Source organism: Pristiophorus japonicus, chromosome 21 (genome assembly GCF_044704955.1).
Source record: "Pristiophorus japonicus isolate sPriJap1 chromosome 21, sPriJap1.hap1, whole genome shotgun sequence".
Classification (NCBI taxonomy): domain Eukaryota; kingdom Metazoa; phylum Chordata; class Chondrichthyes; family Pristiophoridae; genus Pristiophorus; species Pristiophorus japonicus.
The window spans coordinates 43,026,073-43,046,076 of record NC_091997.1 but is presented as its reverse complement, the minus strand read 5'-3'; the positions used below and the strand labels follow the sequence as shown (position 1 = coordinate 43,046,076).

General features: G+C 46.1%; 1 protein-coding gene across 15 annotated transcripts in view; it reads left to right on the top strand.

Annotated features, from left to right (window-relative positions):
• Positions 1-20,004, top strand: part of LOC139233972 (supervillin-like) — a 236,529-nt gene that overhangs the window by 63,577 nt on the left and 152,948 nt on the right. For 12 of the 15 annotated variants that reach the window (XM_070864696.1, XM_070864701.1, XM_070864699.1 and 9 more), the window contains exons 2-3: positions 11,664-12,311; positions 19,379-19,549. The exons of 2 other annotated variants lie outside the window; for them this stretch is intronic. In XM_070864696.1, coding sequence (XP_070720797.1) covers positions 11,803-12,311; positions 19,379-19,549 — 680 coding nt within the window. In that variant the 5' untranslated portion in view covers positions 11,664-11,802. The remainder of the gene's footprint in view (positions 1-11,663; positions 12,312-19,378; positions 19,550-20,004) is intronic. One more of the 15 variants, XM_070864707.1, reaches the window with a different exon arrangement.

Genomic DNA, 20,004 nt, shown 5'->3' with positions numbered 1-20,004 from the left:
CCATCTGACTGATCTTGTTTCCTTCTATGTTTTGGTGTTGTCATGGAGATCCTGTTGCAAGTCTTTCTGGTTGTGGAGATGTTCAGGAGAAAGGTGACTCCCTGTTGATTTTGCTCTCGGTACACTGAATGTTGCTTTTCAACTGCAAAGACAAAAAGTGACAGTGAAAATATCACAACACGGGCTGTGAAGCAGAGTTGAACAGGCCTTTGACAAGACAAACTATCAACGGAGCAGTTTAATATCTTCAGCTGTCAATCAAGGATTAGTTCCCACCCTACTGCCTGAGCACAATTGTGAAATGGGAAATTTTGAATTTTTCACATGATGAAGGACTCAGATAACATTTTGAAATGTGCTGAGGTAATCTTGCTTTAACAGGCTCGAAGACAAGAGGAAACACTGGATATCATGTGCTCTCCTCAATGCATAACGAGGCGTCTGATGGATGATGTGTTTATACATGTAATTATCTGCATTGCCCAAATATGTGTGACTTCACTGTGGGGTAATGGTGACAATATGGTTGAGACCCTGACCTGTAGGGAAATAGACAGAAAGGAGCTTCAGTCTTCAGAGAGATAAGTCTTTCAATGATAACTTTTGACTTGTCTTATGCACCCCCCCCCCCATTAGATCATTAGAGAACTCTAACTCTCTTTCCCTTCCCCGTAAATTGCTACAGAATTTGAAGAATTGATGTGATGTAAGAGGTGCAGATCTACTAAAGCATTTTTTTAAGCTTAGGAATGACCATCTACAAACTCCTAGATGTCCATTTTCCTAACTCCAGCTCCTTGGTTACAGAATGTCTCCCATTGGTGCATCTTACAAAATGGTGGTGGACTGGATGTTAACTGGTAAATTAATAATGAGTTTAACCCTTTGAGAGCTGACTGAGAAGGCCCCAGGTTCAATTCCTGATCTGTGCCAAGTTAGCTGGTCCCAGCTAGGGTCGTAAAAGAGGTGTTACAATTAGACTCAGCACCCCTGGGTTTGATACCAGAAAATCGGTCAGGCTTCTTGCTCCTGCTCACTGTCATAAGAACATAAGAACATAAGAATTAGGAACAGGAGTAGGCCATCTAGCCCCTCGAGCCTGCTCTGCTATTCAACAAGATCATGGCTGATCTGGCCGTGGACTCAGCTCCACTTACCTGCCCGCTCTCCATAACCCTTAATTCCCTTATTGGTTAAAAATCTATCTATCTGTGATTTGAATACATTCAATGAGCTAGCCTCAACTGCTTCCTTGGGCAGAGAATTCCACAGATTCACAATCCTCTGGGAGAAGAAATTCCTTCTCAACTCGGTTTGAAATTGGTTCTCCTGTATTTTGAGGCTGTGCCCCCTAGTTCTAGTCTCCCCGACCAGTGGAAACAACCTCTCTGCCTCTATCTTGTTGATTCCTTTCATTATTTTAAATGTTTCTATAAGATCACCCCTCATTCTTCTGAACTCCAACGAGTAAAGACCCAGTCTACTCAACCTATCATCAGAAGGTAACCCCCTCATCTCCGGAATCAGCCTAGTGAATCGTCTCTGTATCCCCTCCAAAGCTAGTATATTCTTCCTTAAGTAAGGTGACCAAAACTGCACGCAGTACTCCAGGTGCGGCCTCACCAATACCCTGTACAGTTGCAGCAGGACCTCCCTGCTTTTGTACCCCATCCCTCTCGCAATGAAGGCCAACATTCCATTCGCCTTCCTGATTACCTGCTGCACCTGCAAACTAACTTTTTGGGATTCATGCACAAGGACCCCCAGGTCCCTCTGCACCGCAGCATGTTGTAATTTCTCCCTATTCAAATAGTATTCCCTTTTACTGTTTTTTTTCCAAGGTGGATGATCTCACATTTTCCGACATTGTATTCAATCTGCCAAACCTTAGCCCATTCGCTTAACCTATCTAAATCTCTTTGCAGAAGTGTGCATGTGTGTGTGGCCTGCGAGTGAGGACTGGATTTGGTTCATTTGTGATGCCCTCTCCCCCAATGATTTAATATTCTGCCTGTACTCACCGACAAAACTCGTGCATAAATTATGGGCACTCAGGGAGATATTGTAGGGAGGCTGGTGTTGTGACACCACAACCCAAAAAGGAGGTGCAGTTGGAGGGGGAGATTAGCAAAAAGAGCGAGTTTTCTTCTCCCTCCCTCCTAACACCGATGGCAAGTGGAGTTGCAAGATTTGCACAGATGACATCATCCTTAGTTTCCCCCATCACTCTGAAACCACCAGCATAACAACAGACAAAACAAGAACAACAACAAAAGTTACAAACGAAGAAAGGCCATTTAACCCATTGGGGGAAAATTCGGGTCATTTGTGCCTCTCATTAAAGTTTTTGCTGGGCGGGGTGCCGCTACCGGCTTCCGTGAAATTCCGCGAGTGTTTAGCGCCGACAGTAACCGGTAGCGTCCCGCTCTGTTGCGCCGGCGACAATGATGTCATCGGCGTGCGCAGCGACCTGTTTTCACCCTGAAGCAAATATTCGGTTAGCACCCCCTAAAGCTGCTGCAGGCGACGCCCGCGACTGCTTCACATGGCGCGTATTGGGCTGTAGGCCGCTCGCGGGGCGATAATTAAAGTGGAGGTGTCATGTGCCTTCTTTGGTCGATCGCGGGGTCCGTGCCCGATCTTGCAGCCCGGCACTGCGCTTGTTTGCCGGCTGGACTGCTGCCACGGCACCACGCTCCCTGGTGGTCCAGCGATGGCCCCGTTTCCCGCCCGCAGAGTCGGCAGCTTGGCGCTCCCCTTTACTGAAGGGGAGGGCCCTGTCTACCCGCCAGTGCTGCGCGTCCCACCGTGTAGCGCCGCGAACTTCGCGTGGTTTTGCGCCCTGTCCCCACCCCCGAGAGGAAATGCAGCACGATATTTTGCACTGCACTTCCTCTTGGGAGCGGTAACGCGGATATAGGTCGCGGGGCGGGACTTCCACGCCTGGCGCAGGCACTGCCGGCGTTTACCGCCCCTGTACCGAGTTTCGCGGACATTGAATCTCATTCTTCTCTCACTCGCCACCAAAATCCATCTGCTAAGTCCCCTGCCTCTCTATAATACCATCCTGCTACACTTTGAATGTCCCTAATGGATTTATCTTCACTAAGCTCCCCATTATTCCAAACATCGCCCTCAGTTTAAAAACATCTCCCTTAGATCTGATTTAAATTTACCTTTCACTAATTTAAGTTTGTGTCCTCTAATTCTACTATCCTGCCTTAATTTGAAGTAATAATCTGGGTTTACTTTATCTGTTGCTTGTAATACTTTTTACACCTAAACAACTTTCTCGCTGGACTACGCCTCAAATGTCCCTAACCTTCCCTCAGTACTCACCCCCGTTACACTAGCGATCTGACTGCTTGCTTTTCACTTCACCCACTCCACAGCCTGCTCGTAGTTTTGTCATGTGCCTTCATTCAAAATTAGAGAGGATCAGTTTGTGTTCCTCCGCGAGGATCAGTTCCCAAAGTAACAGCCAACCAATTGCAGCAAAACTCAGTTTAGGTAAGATGAAGCAAAGAGAATTGTTTAATACAGCCAGGTCACCATTATAGACAGTCGGAATCGAGGAAGACTTGCTTCCACTCTAAAAATGAGTTCGTAGGTGACTGTACAGTCCAATACGAGAGCCGCAGTCCCTGTCACAGGTGGGACAGACAGCCGTTGAGGGAAAGGGTGGGTGGGACTGGTTTACTGCACGCTCCTTCCGCTGCCTGCGCTTGGTCTCTGCATGCTCTCGGCGACAAGACTCGAGGTAAAGGAAGCTCAGAACCAATTCGCCGGGGGCTTTGAAATGATGCTGGGTGAATATTAGTGTAGAGGTTCGTGCTTGTGAAGGCACACAAAGGGATCTCGCAAGGACACATTAGCCAGTTGTACGCTAATATTTGCACCATTTCATTTTGAGGCCTGTCTTTGTCAGATTTAAATCAGAGTGCTGACACACAATTCCTTTCTTACACTGAGCTCCCAAAGAATTCTGTTTAAATACATTTTAACCTATGAGGTCCATTTACACTCAACCTCTAGCTCTTTCTATTTGTATTGCTCTAAACACATATATTAACATACCTGGCAATGCTTTGCCTCAGCTCTCCTGCTGAGCTGCTGCAGCATTTGCAGCTCACTGAATGTTCCTCTTAAATATCAACGTTCCAACGACACACTGGTTCAGATCACCTTTTTATCTGCATTCAGGCATAAATGGGACACCTTGCGACTGAGTTCACTTCAGTGCCAAGAAAAAAGAAAGGCAGACCTGGAGAGTATAACCGATCCCAGGATTCACGAGTGCTGTTATAACCTCGGGCTCTGTTTTATCCGTGTGTTACTAACGCCTTATTTGCACTGACAAGTTCATATCGGAGTACATTTGGCTTCAACCACAGTGGAATAACTTTGACTGGGGTGTCTTTTCCCAATCCCGTGGCTGGATTTTCGGTTCTGCTCATTTCTGGGCGGTAACGGCGGCGGGGTGGTGAGCTTCGCGCCCAGGAACAGTTTGCGCCCAGGTCAGCAGAATTCAGCAGCTGGGCCCTGAGTGTGGGGCGGAGCGCTAGGGGAGGCGTTGTACACCCCTATTGGGGTGCGAGGCCGGCTGAGCAAGCTAAAATCCCGAGCTAAACAGCCGGCCTCCGAGCGCTCTGTGAAAGGCCTGCGGGGGTGGGGGGGGGGGAGGGGAACCTGAAAAAAACCCCACCAAAAACATCCCCAATAAATAACTCACACCACCACAACATAAATCGCAAATAAAGCAATCACACTTAGCTGAGGTCGACATTACTTACCTCACGAGCCGCTACAGCTCGGACCGCCCGCTTTCACAGGCAGTCCCACTAGGGGGCGCTCTACAGAGTGCTACGGATCAGGCAACAGCCAACCAGGGGCATTGCACACCAGCTCGCCTCTCCCGGGCAGTAATGGCCCACGCCCCGTCGATACCGATGGGGTGCTGAAAGCTGGCTGCCCGCCCGGAAGTGCTTTCCGCCACCATTGCTGTCCCTTCAGGGCGCTAACAGGGGTCTGAAATCCAGCCCCTAGTGTTCAACTAGTGGGAAAGTGGATGGATTGAAATCCATAGACATTAGGGTGAGGCCAGCAAATTGGATGGTTTCCCACTGTTGGTATCATGGGTCAGCATCAAGCTCTTCCAAGTCAGTGTGGCTTTGGGTGAATGTATCCGTCTATTCTTTCTCAACAATGTCTTTGATTCCAACCTCCAAAGTGTACAGGCTATTGCACCCATGTTACATTTTGATTTTAACTTAGTGCCGCATTATGGGTGTGTTTGTGCTGTAGCTTACAACAAATTGGATTGAGGTTCTCCAAACCTTAAAGTGCAGGAAAGTCTGGGGGAGCTCTTTATTGTTCAAAGTAATCCCTCGTTTTATGTTGCACAAAAATATTTGTGCTTTTCTTTCAATTTCCCAACTCCACCAAGGACTCACTGGTTCAAGCAGCTTTTTCGGATACCGCACTGTGATGTCATCATCATAGTACAGCGTACCCAGCTGGTCGCAGCTTTCCTGAGGTGGCCAGCTCCAAATTGCCCTTTAAGCCGGTCTGAAGCCATGGCCACTATTGCTTTCAGTGGAGCAGCTCTGGGATGCAGAGGCTGGTCTCTTGTCAGTGAGATTGCAAAGTGGTTTAAGCTGCAAGGAGACCGTGGGAGTGGTGACGCCCTTGTATCCACACACTGGAAACGACACAGTGCGATATAACACTTTAATGACATTACTGTGTGATATTAACATACTGATGATTAATGTTCTTGTAACTAATTCCCCTTTCCATTATTTCAATGGAGTGCTTAACCTGTTTATTTTAAACTAGTCAACGCCTTAGATTGCCAAGTAATTTTATTCAAACATTAACCATTGTTAAAGAAAGAAAAAGAAAGACTTGGATTTATATAGCACCTTTCACAACCACAGGATGTCTCAATTACAGCCAATTAAGTACTTTTGGAGTGTAGGCACTGTTGTAATGTGGGAAACTCTTTCAAATCCCAATACTTCTTTCTCCCCATGCTACTTAAGAAGTTTTTTTCCAATCACATGTCCCAGCCTCACTTTTCCTTCCATTGACTTTGGTTACTGTTGTTTCCCTGGTCTACCATCTGATACTAGTTTTCAGCCACTAAACTCATGCTTTCTGGAATTCTCTTCTAAAATCATTGTGCCTTGCTACTTTTATATCTGCATTCAAAAAAAAGCCTCTTTAAAAACTTGGGATAGGTTTCAACTTTCACCGCTGGGTAGAAAACTGGTGACAGTGGATCAGCCACCTGTTAAACATGTCGCCCAATAGTCCTTTTTATTGAAGTCAGTGGAACGGTAAATTGGTGTATAATGGCCGGGTGATTCTATACCATTAGTTTTCCACCAGGTGGTGAAAGTTAAAATCTGCCACCTTATTTTTTCAACCACATCTTCAGCCTCCCTCCAATTGCTCACTATAATGTATTTGCTTCACGAGTTCTATACTTAAGAATTCATAGCAACACATTGCTACTAAGAACTAGTTGATTTATTAGCAAAGGTTTACCAATCACACTACACATTACCAGTTCATCCACCAGGCTCACAACCACCTGCACCATCGTGGATCCCCTGAACCCAACTGGCTGGGGTTTTATTGAGTCTTGTGAACATCATGTGACTGGCTAAGCCACTCCCAACTGAATAGCTCTACAAACCTGTGAGCATACTCAGAGCCTATACATTACACTCACCTCCTATTCATCCCTCCCCCTTGCAAAATGCTCTGAGAGAGTCTTTTACATGAGGGGCACTCTATTATTGTATGTTGTTGAGTCCTTTCCATTGTTAGATTGCCACATTTCTTTAAAATTGGTGGCAAGTTTCGTTCCTCTGGGCTGTTTGAGTGTATTTGTTTGATGCAGTGCTATTTTAGCCTGACGCAGGCCTGTTAGTCCCACAGACCAAACTTGGCCACGTAACATTGGCAAGTCAAATCAGCCCTCTCCTCCTTCATGTCACCGAGAAGGTTCACTCTCTGTACTGCTGTTATTTTTGAAGTTTCAAATATAAATGACCTCAGCACTGCCATTTAATCTTGGGAAGTTGGGAGTGAATCCAACTCACATAGATGAGAGAAAAGTTCGCTCTTCACAATCCAAAGGAGCTGCCTTGAAGGAGTTTCTTACTTCATGGTCTATGTAAACATAAACGAGGGGTGTACACACAGCCAGTTGAGCTCTCCGCTTACTGCTGAGATTTCCCATCCTCTTTCTCCGTAACAGTGAGAGGAGAGGGGCCTTTTGAGTGCCTGTCTCCCAGACATCGGCGACGAGCACCCACAGTGCCCAACAGAACATTGCTTTCTCCGCCCTCCCCCCGTCCCCCCGGCCAAACAGATACCACAAACATTATGGATTAGGAAGTGAACCAATTTAAGCAGAGCAGGTCAAAACGCATTGAGAGTTACAAAGCTGAGAGACAATGGCTTCAATATTAATCCCCACCGCCCCCCCCCCCCCACCTCCCAGAATGAACAGGAGAGGGGTGGGGATGGAATTAAAAGTGAAATGTGACTCGATCCCGCCGCATATGCCATTTTTACGGCAGCGGATGTCGGGCCATCCGAATTTTAAGAACATAAGAATTAGGAGCAGGAATCGGCTATTCGGCGCCTCGAGACTGCTCCGCCATTCAATAAGATCATGGTTGATCTTCTACCTCAGCTCCACTTTCCTGCACTATCCCCATATCCCTTGATTCCCTTATTATTCAAAAATCTATCGATCTCAGTCTTGAATATACTCAAAGACTGAGCCTCCACAGTACCTCTGGGGTAGAGAATTCCAAAGATTCACCACCCTCTGAGTGAAGAAATTTATCCTCATTTCAGTCTTAAATGGCCGACCCCTTATTCTGAGACTGTAATCCCTGGTTTCCAGCCAGTGAAAACAACCTCCCTGCATCTACCCTGTCAAGCCCTGTAAGAATTTTGTATGTTTCATAGAAACATAGAAACATAGAAAATAGGTGCAGGAGTAGGTCATTCGGCCCTTTGAGCCTGCACCACCATTCAATAAGATCATGGCTGATCATTCACCTCAGTGCCCCTTTCCTGCTTTCTCTCCATACCCCTTGATCACTTTAGCCGCAAGGGCCACATCTAACTCCCTCTTGAATATATCCAATGAACTGGCATCAACGACTCTCTGCGGCAGGGAATTCCACAGGTTAACAACTCTCTGAGTAAAGAAATTTCTCCTCATCTCAGTCCTAAATGGCTACCCCTTATCCTAAGACTATGTCCCCTGGTTCTGGACTTCCCCAACATCGGGAACATTCTACCTGCATCTAACCTGTCCAATCCTGTCAGAATTTTATATGTTTCTATGAGATCCCCTCTCATCCTTCTAAACTCCAGTGAATACAGGCCCAGTTGATGCAATCTCTCCTCATATGTCAGTCCTACCATCCCGGGAATCAGTCTGGTGAACCTTCGCTGCACTCCCTCAATGGCAAGAACGTCCTTCCTCAGATTAGGAGACCAAAACGGAACACAATATTCCAGGTGAGACCTCACTAAGGCTCTGTACAACTGCAGTAAGACCTCCCTGCTCCTATACTCAAATCCCCTAGCTATGAAGGCCAACATACCATTTGCCTTCTTCACCGCCTGCTGTACCTGCATGCCAACTTTCAATGACTGATGTACCATGACACCCAGTTCTCGTTGTACCTCCCCTTTTCCTAATCTGCCGCCATTCAGATAATATTCTGCCTTCGTGTTTTTGTCACCAAAGTGGATAACCTCACATTTATCCACATTATACTGCATCTGTCATGCGTCTGCCCACTCACCTAACCTGTCCAAGTCACCCTGTAGCCTTTTAGCGTCCTCCTCACAGCTCACACCGCTACCCAGTTTAGTGTCATCTGCAAACTTGGAGATATTACACTCAATTCCTTCATCTAAATCATTAATGTATATTGTAAAGAGCTGGAGTCCCAGCACTGAGCCCAGCGGCACTCCACTAGTCACTGCCTGCCATTCTGAAAAGGACCCGTTTATCCCGACTCTCTGCTTCCTATCTGCCAACCAGTTCTCTATCACGTCAGTATGTTACCCCCAATACCATGTGCTTTAATTTTGCACACCAATCTCTTGTGTAGGACCTTGTCAAAAAGCCTTTTGAAAGTCCAAATATACCACATCCACTGGTTCTCCCTTGTCCACTCTACCAGTTACATCCTCAAAAAATTCTAGAAGATTTGTCAAGCATGATTTCCCTTTCATAAATCCATGCTGACTTGGACCGATCCCGTCACTGCTTTCCAAATGCGCTGCTATTTCATCTTTAATAATTGATTCCAACATTTTTCCCCACTACTGATGTCAGGCTAACCGGTCTATAATTACCCATTTTCTCTCTCCCTCCTTTCTTAAAAAGTGGTGTTACATTAGCTACCCTCGAGTCCATGGGAACTGATCCAGAGTCGATAGACTGTTGGAAAATGATCATCAATGCATCCACTATTTCTAAGGCTTGTTCCAATGAGATCACCTCTCATTCTTCTAAACTCTAGTGAATATAGAACTAGTCTGCTCAATCTCTCCTCATAGGACAATCCCCTCATCCCAGAAATCAATCTGGTGAACCTTCATTGCACCCCCTCTATGGCAAGTATATCCTTCCTTAGGTAAGGAGACCAAAACAGTACGCAATATTCCAGGTGTGGTCTCACCAGATGTCTATGTAATTGCAGTAAGACGTCTTTACTCTTATACTCAAATCCTCTTGTAATAAAGATCGTGGAGAGGTTGGCTGCTTAATTAACAGTGCAATTGGGAGCCCGATTTGAAATTTACAGTTGCTGCACGGGTTCCAAGGGGTCAGGAAACTCTGCAGTGAAATGGAGGCGGGAGCTGCTGACTCCTCAGGATGGGTGGCTGTTCGGCACTCCATGTGGATCAGGAGGAGCAGGAGTGCTGCCCACAGACCCCTCAAGGAAGGCTCCGGCCTCCCCTCAGCCCCGATCTCCAGCCTCCCACAGGCTCTCCTAATCGCAGACATCCTCCCCCACCTCCTCGTGATTGCTGATCTCCTCCCCACTACTCAATTGCACAGCTCTGCCCCCCCCCCCCTCCCCGATCACAGATCCCTCCATCCCCCTCCCTTCCCAATTGCCAGGGAATGTCCTCAAGAGTCCCCGGCTACGGCCTCCCACTGCTCGTTTCTTTCCGCCCACTGACCAGGCTGCCCATTTGGCCAGATGCCGAGCAGGAGACAGAGCTGCAAGATGTCAATGCGATTAAGATCGGCACAACCTCCTCATCTCAGGCCTTGCTGGGCTCTTTGGCTATTTTCAGCCTCACCCGTGCCACCTCCCCATCTCACCGTAATTTCGGGGCCCATGCGACTTAGCCGAAAAAAAATTGGCAAGTAAAGAGGCCAGACTCTAGTGCCACCATATAGTCCCCCATTTGCCAGGGGCTCACGCCTCGTCCTGCACTGTATCCGAACCACTGGCCACTCATTTTGTCCTGTGCGATTCGGTTGGCTGCCTCCTTGTCTCCTCAGTCACCTCACTGCACTGCTCCTCCATGAGGCAACCAATTGGAAGTCAAAAGTCACCAGATCTTCACCCCGTGCAGATAAATGAGCAATTGTCCAGAAGGTAATTCAAAGAAGCCGGTGAAAGGTTTAACGCTTGTCACAGACATTTTAGTCCCTATCCTTCTGGCTCCCTCTTGCTCACATGGGGGCAATGCACATTGTGTAAGCATCAGACGATACCCGAGTTTAGTGAGCCTCGATACAACGGACTTGAGACCATCCTAAGGGTCTGAGATTCTGAAGGGGATTGACAGAATAGATACTGAGAGGTTGTTTCCCCCTGGCTGGAGTGTCTAGAACTCGGGGGCACAGTCTCAGGATAAGGGGTCAGCCATTTAGGACTGAGATTAGGAGGAATTTCTTCACTCAGAGGGTTGTGAATCTTTGCAATTCTGTGTTCCAGAGGGCTGTGGATGCTGAGTCGCTGAATATATTCCAGGCTGAGATAGATAGATTTTTGGAGTCTAGGGGAATCGAGGGATATGGAGATTGGACGGGAAAGTGGAGTTGAGGTCGATGATCAGCCGTTATCTTAAAGACTGGTGGAGCAGGCTCGAAGGGCCTACTCCTGCTCCTATTTCTTATGTTCTTATGTTCTTAAAAATCTGCCCTAATTTCTGACCTAAATGACTACACCCCCTCAGTGTTACACTGACTCGGTATAGAGTACCCTTCAGCATGAAGGTTGGCAGTAGGCACTGTGCTCGACTAACAAGTGTTCCATTTGCTATTGTGCTATACCTAACTTGAGGGTCGTGCTTAATGCCAATATCAGATTCTAATTGGGAAAATTCTATTGTACAGCACTGTTCTCTTTCACCCGAATAATTAGAAATAAAACAGAATGTGGAAGCTCCATTATAAAAACACACTAAAGGGCACACTATAAACTGACATGGAGAAATGGGAAGGATGAATTTCCTGTATATCATACTCTTGTTTCCATCTCCTCTCTTCTTGCCATCTTCATCGCTTCTCTCTATCTACAAAATGTCTCTGTTCACTGTTTTTTTTCCACACTAAGCTTGCTATTAAGATTTCCCATTCTGTTTCTCATTAACAGTGAGTGCCAGTCTCCCAGGTATTGACGAGGAGGCTGATTGTCACCGCTCACAGTGCCCACCAGAACATCGCTTTCTATCCAAAGCAGCCTCCCCCACCACCCCTCCCGCCCTCCGACCTTCCCAACAGATGCCACAAATATGATGGATTCTGAAGAGGCCCAACTGCCGGGAAGCAGGGCAGAACGCATGGCCAGGTACAAGGCTGAGCGGCACCGAGAATTCGCCGAAAAAATCGCCAACCGCGACGAGAATACCATCATCTTTTCCAAATGCTCGCGAAAGGAAAAGGAAAATGAGCCTTTGGAAAATCCAGAAAGACCAGAAACACTGGAGAACTTTGTGAGTAAGTCAACTCTGCACGTGCCTTTCAAACTCCGGGGAGTAAAGGAGGCCGAAATTCCCAAAGAAATCTGTTTGCATAACACCAGTGGGAATGCCATGGAAAGGAAGAGTTCCTTGTACATCCAAACCCAAAACACTAGGAATGAGGGATGGGCCACAGGAAGCAGGTTTAGCAATTCCCAATTTCAGGAGATTGAAGCTCGCAGCAAAGAAAATGTGATGGCTGGTTTGGAGAAGTCTCAGCCTTTCCCACAGCGATCTTCTCTCCTTGAGACCCAAATCATAGGACTCCCTCCACGGGGCAGGTTAGTATTCGTGTTCTTAATTACCGCATGACTGATTATTCAAGTTGTGAACTTGTGTCACAAAGGGATCCAGTATCTTGGGGCAGTTGAACATTCCTGGAACATGTTGCCATTTATCTCTGGTGATTTTTGTAATTCTAGATAGATGGCGGCCTCCTTTAATTGGAGGCTGGGTCATTGAATGGATTTAAGGAGGAGATAGACAGATTTTTGAACAATAAGGGAGTCAAGAGTTATGGGGAGCAGTGGGGAAGTGGAGCTGAGGCCAGGATTAGATCAGCCATGATATTAATGAATGACGAAACAGGCTCGAGGGGCCAAATGGCCGACTCCTGCTCCTATTTCTTATGTCCTTATGATAGTTAAAGAAAATTGACTTCTCCCTTAATTCCATATCTGTAACAGAGTATGTTGCTTTAAATTATTTATACAGTTAGCTCCGTTAGTTGAACACCTAAACTGGAGGCTTGACTTTTATCATTCTGAGGCAGATACAATGAGCACCGCTGGGGAGAGCAGGAGGTTGTGGGGGATTGCACGGACTGCATGGTCCTTGATGCATTGTCACAGTGTCATGGGAACACCAGCACCTGCACGTCACACACCATCCTGTTGCATCATGTGTCATGGTACATCAGTCATTGAAGGTTGGCAAGCAGGTACAGTAGGCAGTTAAGAAAGCAAATGACATGTTGGCCTTCATAGCGAGGGGATTTGAGTACAGGGGCAGGGAGGTGTTACTACAGTTGTACAGGGCTTTGGTGAGGCCACACCTGGAGTATTGTGTACAGTTTTGGTCTCCTAACTTGAGGAAGGACATTCTTGCTATTGAGAGAGTGCAGCGAAGGTTCACCAACCTGATTCCTGGGATGGCGGGACTGACATATCAAGACAGACTGGATCAACTGGGCTTGTATTCACTGGAGTTCAGAAGAATGAGAGGGGACCTCATAGAAACGTTTAAAATTCTGAAGGGTTTAGACAGGTTAGATGCAGGAAGAATGTTCCAAATGTTGGGGAAGTCCAGAACCAGGGGTCACAGTCTAAGGATAAGGGGTAAGCCATTTAGGACCGAGATGAGGAGAAACTTCTTCACCCAGAGTGGTGAACCTGTGGAATTCTCTACCACATAAAGTTGTTGAGGCCAATTCACTAAATATATTCAAAAAGGAGTTAGATGTAGTCCTTACTACTAGGGGGATCAAGGGGTATGGCGAGAAAGCAGGAATGGGGTACTGAAGTTGCATGTTCAGCCATGAACTCATTGAATGGCGGTGCAGGCTCGAAGGGCCGAATGGCCTACCCCTGCACCTATTTTCTATGTTTCTATGTTTCTATCCTATGTTGTTGCTGGGTCAAAATCCTGCAACTCCCTCCCTGACAGCATTGTTTAAGTGCCTTCACCACATGGACTGCAATGGTTCAAAATAGAAGGCCCTCCAACACATTCTCAAGGACAACTAGGTATGGGCAATAAATGCTGGTCACGCCAGTGATGCCCACATCCCGAAGAATGATTAATTAAAAAGTATTTTTCTTTGGGTACCCTTGACTAGCAACAAAAGGAACAAGAATTCACATGTCTCATACTACCTTCATGTAAATGAGACGTGTGTCTTTCACCCTGTTTGTCTCCCTTTCCTCTGCCTCTCTCTCTCTCTCTCTCTGTGTCTCTGTGCCTCTCTGCCTCTCTCTCTCTCTCTCTATGCCTCTCTGCCTCTCTGCTCTCTCTCTCGCACCCTCTCCCATTCTCTCTGTCTGTCTCTGTCTCTCTCTCTGCCTCTCTGTGTATCTCTCTGTATCTTTCTCTCTCTCACTCTTTCTCAGTCTGTGTTTGTGTGTGTGTGTCTCTCAACTTTTACTCTATCTTTTGCCTTTCACTCTCCTTTTACTCTCTCTTTCCTTTCTCTCACACATCTCATGATTACATTTGAGATCTACTTGCCCATGCACACAAAGAAGAACTGAAAGCCTCCTATTGTATGGCCAACTAAAACCCTATTGCACTCGACAGGACTGATACAGGACAGATGTCTGTCAAAGTTACCTTGTGTAACTTAAATCTACACACATTAATCATTTTAACATTTTTAGTTGTGCGATGATATTTAATATCACCAGCTTTCTTTTCTATTCGTGCATGTAAAATGCAGTTTAATCATGAAGGACAGGGATATAATTCAGCGGAGGGCTAATCTTTCATTTCTGTCAGTGCCAAGCCAGTGCTTCCCAAAGACGTTCTTCTAGCCGTGTGTAATGTCTGTGCAGCCTGAGCTGTTGGGCAGGTGACACAGGTAATTAATGCTCTATTGGTTTTATATATCTGGTTCTAATCTAGAATTTAGTGGGAGACAGAGCTCTGTGTAAAACTGCCCTTGGCATCCAACCAGTTATTCTCCACTTCAAAAGATTGGAATGAAAAATACTGGGGAGAAGGGCCAGTTTAAAAAGTTCCCAATTATACCACAAACCATTGGGCTCAGGTTGCCATTACTCTATAAATGGCAGATTCCATTTGTTTTGTGTTGGGCGAGGTGTGGGAGTGGAAAATGATCCACTTCAGGCACCCAGTGGATGTGAGCATCAAGCAGACGTCAGACAGACAGCTTTATGTGAGTTCATTCAGTGATGGCAAAACAATATGCTCACTCACCGAAAATGTAAACCTTCAAATAAGATGAAAGTACTTCAAAAATCAAGTGAACCTGATTCGGGGAATACGAGGTCTATCAAGTATACAGCCCTTGAGCTCAAACCTCCCGGGTCAAAAGCAAATTCCTGTTACAATTCATCACCTTTTAAAACCTTTCTAAGCTACAAGTTCATTATCAAAATATGCACATATGGTCAGCTACATAACATTCCAACTATAGAGTAGTGACTAATGGGTGATCTACAGTCCTTCTGTCGATTGACATGGGTAAGGATGATCTCATATTCCACCATGCTGTTTGCCCGTTTTCTTAGCCCTCTTATTTTCTTCTTCCCAAGGTCGTCCGATCAGCCTTGAATTAAGTATCGATGGGCGAGTGTCTAATAGCTCCATGTGTGATGCCTCTCTCAGAGTCTCGAGCATGATAAGTAGAGGCCCACTCAAGGATTTCATTCAAGAAAGCAAATTAATTGGATTCTCTGCTGTTCTTTAAACAGCATAGTCTCCTAACACATTCCTGGATTTGATATGTAAATCTCCCTTTAATCTGCCCCAAGAATTCAATAACAATTTCCAGCAGGGAGCACTGGGTTTTAGAAATATAGAAACTTAGAAAATAGGTGCAGGAGTAGTCCATTCAGCCCTTCGAGCCTGCACCACCATTCAATAAGATCATGGTTGATCATTCACCTCAGTACCCCTTTCCTGCTTTCTCTCCATACCCCTTGATCCCTTTAGCCGCAAGGGCCACATTTAATTCCCTTTTGAATATATATAACGAACTGGCATCAACAACCCTCTGCAGTAGGGAATTCCACAGGTTAACAACTCTTTGAGTGAAGAAGTTTCTCCTCATCTCGGTCCTAAATGGCTTACCCCTTATCCTTAGACTGTGTACCCTGGTTCTGGGCTTCCCCAACATCGGGAACATTCTTCCTGCATCTAACCTGTCCAGTCCCGTCATAATTTTATATATTTCTATGAGATCCCCTCTCATCCTTCTAAACTCCAGTGAATAAAGGCCCAATTGATCCAGTCTCTCCTCATATGTCAGTCCAGCCATCCTGGGAATCAGTCTGGTGCACCTGCGCTGCACTCCCTCAATAGCAAGAACATCCTTCCTCAGATTAGGAGACCAAAACTGAACACAGTATTCCAGGTGAAGCCTCACTAAGGCCCTGTACAACTGCAGTAAGACCTCCCTGCTCCTATACTCAAATCTCCTAGCTATGAAGGCCAACATACCATTTGCCTTCTTCACCGCCTGCTGAACCTGCATGCCAACTTTCAGTAACTGATGTACCATGACACCCAGGTCTCATTGCACCTCTCCTTTTCCTAATCTGCCGCCATTCAGATAATATTCTGCCTTCATGTTTTGCCCCAAAGTGGATAACCTCACATTTATCCACATTATACTGCATCTGCCATGCATTTGTCCACTCACCTAACCTGTCGAAGTCACCCTGCAGCCTCTTAGTGTCTTCCTCACAGCTCACACCGCCACCCGGTTTGGTGTCATCTGCAAACTTTGGAGATATTGCACTCAATTCCTTCGTCTAAATCAGTAATGTATATTGTAAATAGCTGGGGTCCCAGCACTGAGCCCTGTGACAACCCACTAGTCACTGCCTGACATTCTGAAAAGGACCCGTTTATCTGCTTCCTGTCTGCTAACCAGTTCTCTAGCCACGTCAGTACATTACCCCCAATACCATGTGCTTTAATTTTGCAAACCAATCTCTTGTGTGGGACCTTGTCAAAAGCCTTTTGCAAGTCCAAATACATCACATCCACTGGTTCTCCCTTGTCCACTCTACTGGTTACATCCTCAAAAAATTCCAGAAGATTTGTCAAGCATGATTTACCTTTCATAAATCCATGCTGACTTAGGCCGATCCTGTCACTGCTTTCCAAGTGAGCATTTATTTCATCTTTAATAATTGATTCCAACATTTTCCCCACTACCGATGTCAGGCTAACCGGTCTATAATTACCCGCTTTCTCTCTCCCTCCTTTTTAAAAAAGTGGTGTTACATTAGCCACCCTCGAGTCCATAGGAACTGATCCAGAGTCGATAGACTGTTGGAAAATGATCACCAATGCATCCACTATTCTAGGGCCGCTTCCTTAAGTACTCTGGGATGCAGACTATCAGGCCCCAGGGATTTATCGGCATTCATTCCCATCAATTTCCCTAACTCAATTTCCCACCTAATAAGGATATTCTTCAGTTCATCCTTCTCACTAGACCCTCGGTCCCCTAGTACTTCCGGAAGGTTATTTGTATCTTCCTTCGTGAAGACAGAACCAAAGTATTTGTTCAACTGGTCTGCCATTTCTTAGTTCCCCATTATAAATTCACCTGAATCTGACTGCAAGGGACCTACGTTTATCTTCACTAATCTTTTTCTCTTCACATATCTATAGAAGCTTTTGCAGTCAGTTTTTATGTTCCCGGCAAGCTTCCTCTCATACTCTATTTTTCCCCTCCTAATTAAACCCTTTGTCCTCCTCTGCTGAATGGTCAAGATCTGGGAGCAATGTGTGTAATGTATTTGCTTCATGGGTTCTTTGTTTAAGAATTCATAGCAACACATTGCTATTAAGAACTAGTTGGTTTATTAGCAAAAGGTTTAACAGTCACACTACAGATTACCAGTTCATCGACCAGGCTCACAACCACGTGCCTCATCATGGATCCCCCAAACCCAACTGACTGGGGTTTTATTGAGTCTTGTGACTATCACGTGACAGGCTAAGCCACTTCCAACTCAACAGCTCTACAACTATTTATGTAAAACTTTAAAATCAAGTGCCCCTTTTTTAAGGGCACCAAAACCCAAAAATTAAAATTAAAATGTTGTTCCCTGTTCAACAGCTCTACAACTATTTTGGTTGTAAAACAATAAATCAAGTGCACCCTGATTAAAAGGGGGTGGGGTGGGTGGGCGGGCGACAACAAACATTTTCAAACAAGTGCCTCCATTTTTTTTTTTTGTTTGTTTTGAGGGCACTAAAACACAAATTACACAAGTGCACCCTGGCTAAAAGGGGGTGGGCTGGGCACTAAGACCGGCAATTAAACAAATTAAACTTTAAACAACAATAATCAAATTAAAATTTGGTTGCCGGGGGTGATGATGCACTCCAGTCCCTCAGGTGCCCACCTCTCGCGGAAGGCCGCGAGCGTACCGGTGGACACCGTGTACTCCATCTCCAGGGACACCCTGGCTCGGCTGTAGCCGCAGAAGAGAGGCAGGCAGTCGGGCTGAACGACCCCCTCTACCGCCCGTTGCCTGGACCGGTTGATGGCACCCTTGGCCGTGCCCAGGAGCAGTCCTACGAGGAGGCCTTCCGACCTGCCCGCTCCCCTCCGCACAGGGTGTCCAAAGATCAGGAGTGTGGGACTGAAGTGCAACCAGAATTTGAGGAGACCCTTTAAATAATGGAACAGGGGCTGCAACCTCACACATTCAATAAAAATGTGGAACACGGACTCTTCCAGACCGCAGAAATTGCAGGCGGCCTGGGAGCCCGTGAACCGACTTAAAAACTTATTGCACGGAACTGCTCCGTGCAGCACCCTCCAGGCCAAGTCCCCAATAAATTGGGGGAGGACTCCCGCGTAGAGTGCACTCTCTACAACTATTTTTGTTGTAAACTAATAATCAAGTGCCCCCGATTAAAAGGGGGTCGGGGGAGTGGGGGGGGGAAACTCCAAAAACTTTTCAAGTGCCTCCTTTTTTGTGTTTTTTTCCTTTTTTGTTGAGGGCACTGAAACACAAATTATACAAGTGCCCCTGGCTAAAAGTGGGGGGGGGCACTAAAACCGACAAATTAAACACTCAAACCTGTGAGCATACTCACAGGTGCATATATTACAATGTCTGATTTCTCCCTCGCCTTGACTCAAAGGTTTCAAACATTCTAATCTGTTGAATGTGATGTTTCAAATTGTTCAGTAACCTCATGTGGGAAACCAAAACTATGGGACATAAGTAAAAGATAATCACTAATAAATTCAATAAAGAATTCAGGAGAAATGTCTTTACCCAGACATGTTTAGAACATGGAACTCGCTACCACAAGAAGTAGTTGAGGCGAATAACACAGATGCATTTAAGGGGAAGCGAGATAAACACATGAATGAGAAAGGAATAGAAGGATACAGTCGTTAATGAACCATGATCGTATTGAATGGCGGAGCAGGCTCGAGAGGCCGTAATCCTGCTCCTATTTCTTATGTTCTTATGATACGTTGATAGGGTGAGAAGACATAAGGTGGGGAGCAGGCTCGTGTGGAGCATAAACACAGGCATGTTGGGCCGAATGGCCTGTTTCTGTGCTGTAAATGTGATGTAACTCCCTTCCATGGACCCAGCAAAGCTCTGATAGTAAACTTTTCTGGCAGCTACACACTACAGGCAACGATTCACAAAGCGCCATCGGTGCGGAAGGTCTCCGGTTACGTCGGCAGTGGCACCCCGCACCCTGATGTGGAGACGGTGGACACGCGGGTCTCTGTGGGCTGTCTACGCAGCACTTTCCTGGAGAAGAGCAGCAGCTGCAGTGAGCAGCACATGTAGGTGCCCAGGCTTGCTCTGTATTCCGCCCGACTGAACCATCACTAAAAGGCATTTAGATTGCGGGCATTAATACAGGAGCTTTTCTGGCTTGTTCGGTCGGTGTTAGAAGCCCACGTAGAACATTGTGTGGTGCAGCCTCAGAGTCTTTACACACACCGCCCACAATGTAATAAGGATTGGGGAGTTGTGTGTTTACTTAAGTATTGAATCACTGAGGTTAATACATTCCTGAGCGTGATTATTCAGTAACTAAATTCCAGTATCCAGCACGACTCTTGTTGCCAATTTTGGTAACAAAGAGGAAGGCCTCGAGTCAGCAACTTGGTGATGTGTGAGGTAGTGACGACCAAGTATTGATGTGTCTGCCTCAGAACTGCGTTATGTTATGCCTTGCTGAAGTCTGGTGTAGAGGCAGCATGTGGTTGAAGGCCATGTTGTCCAATACATTAGC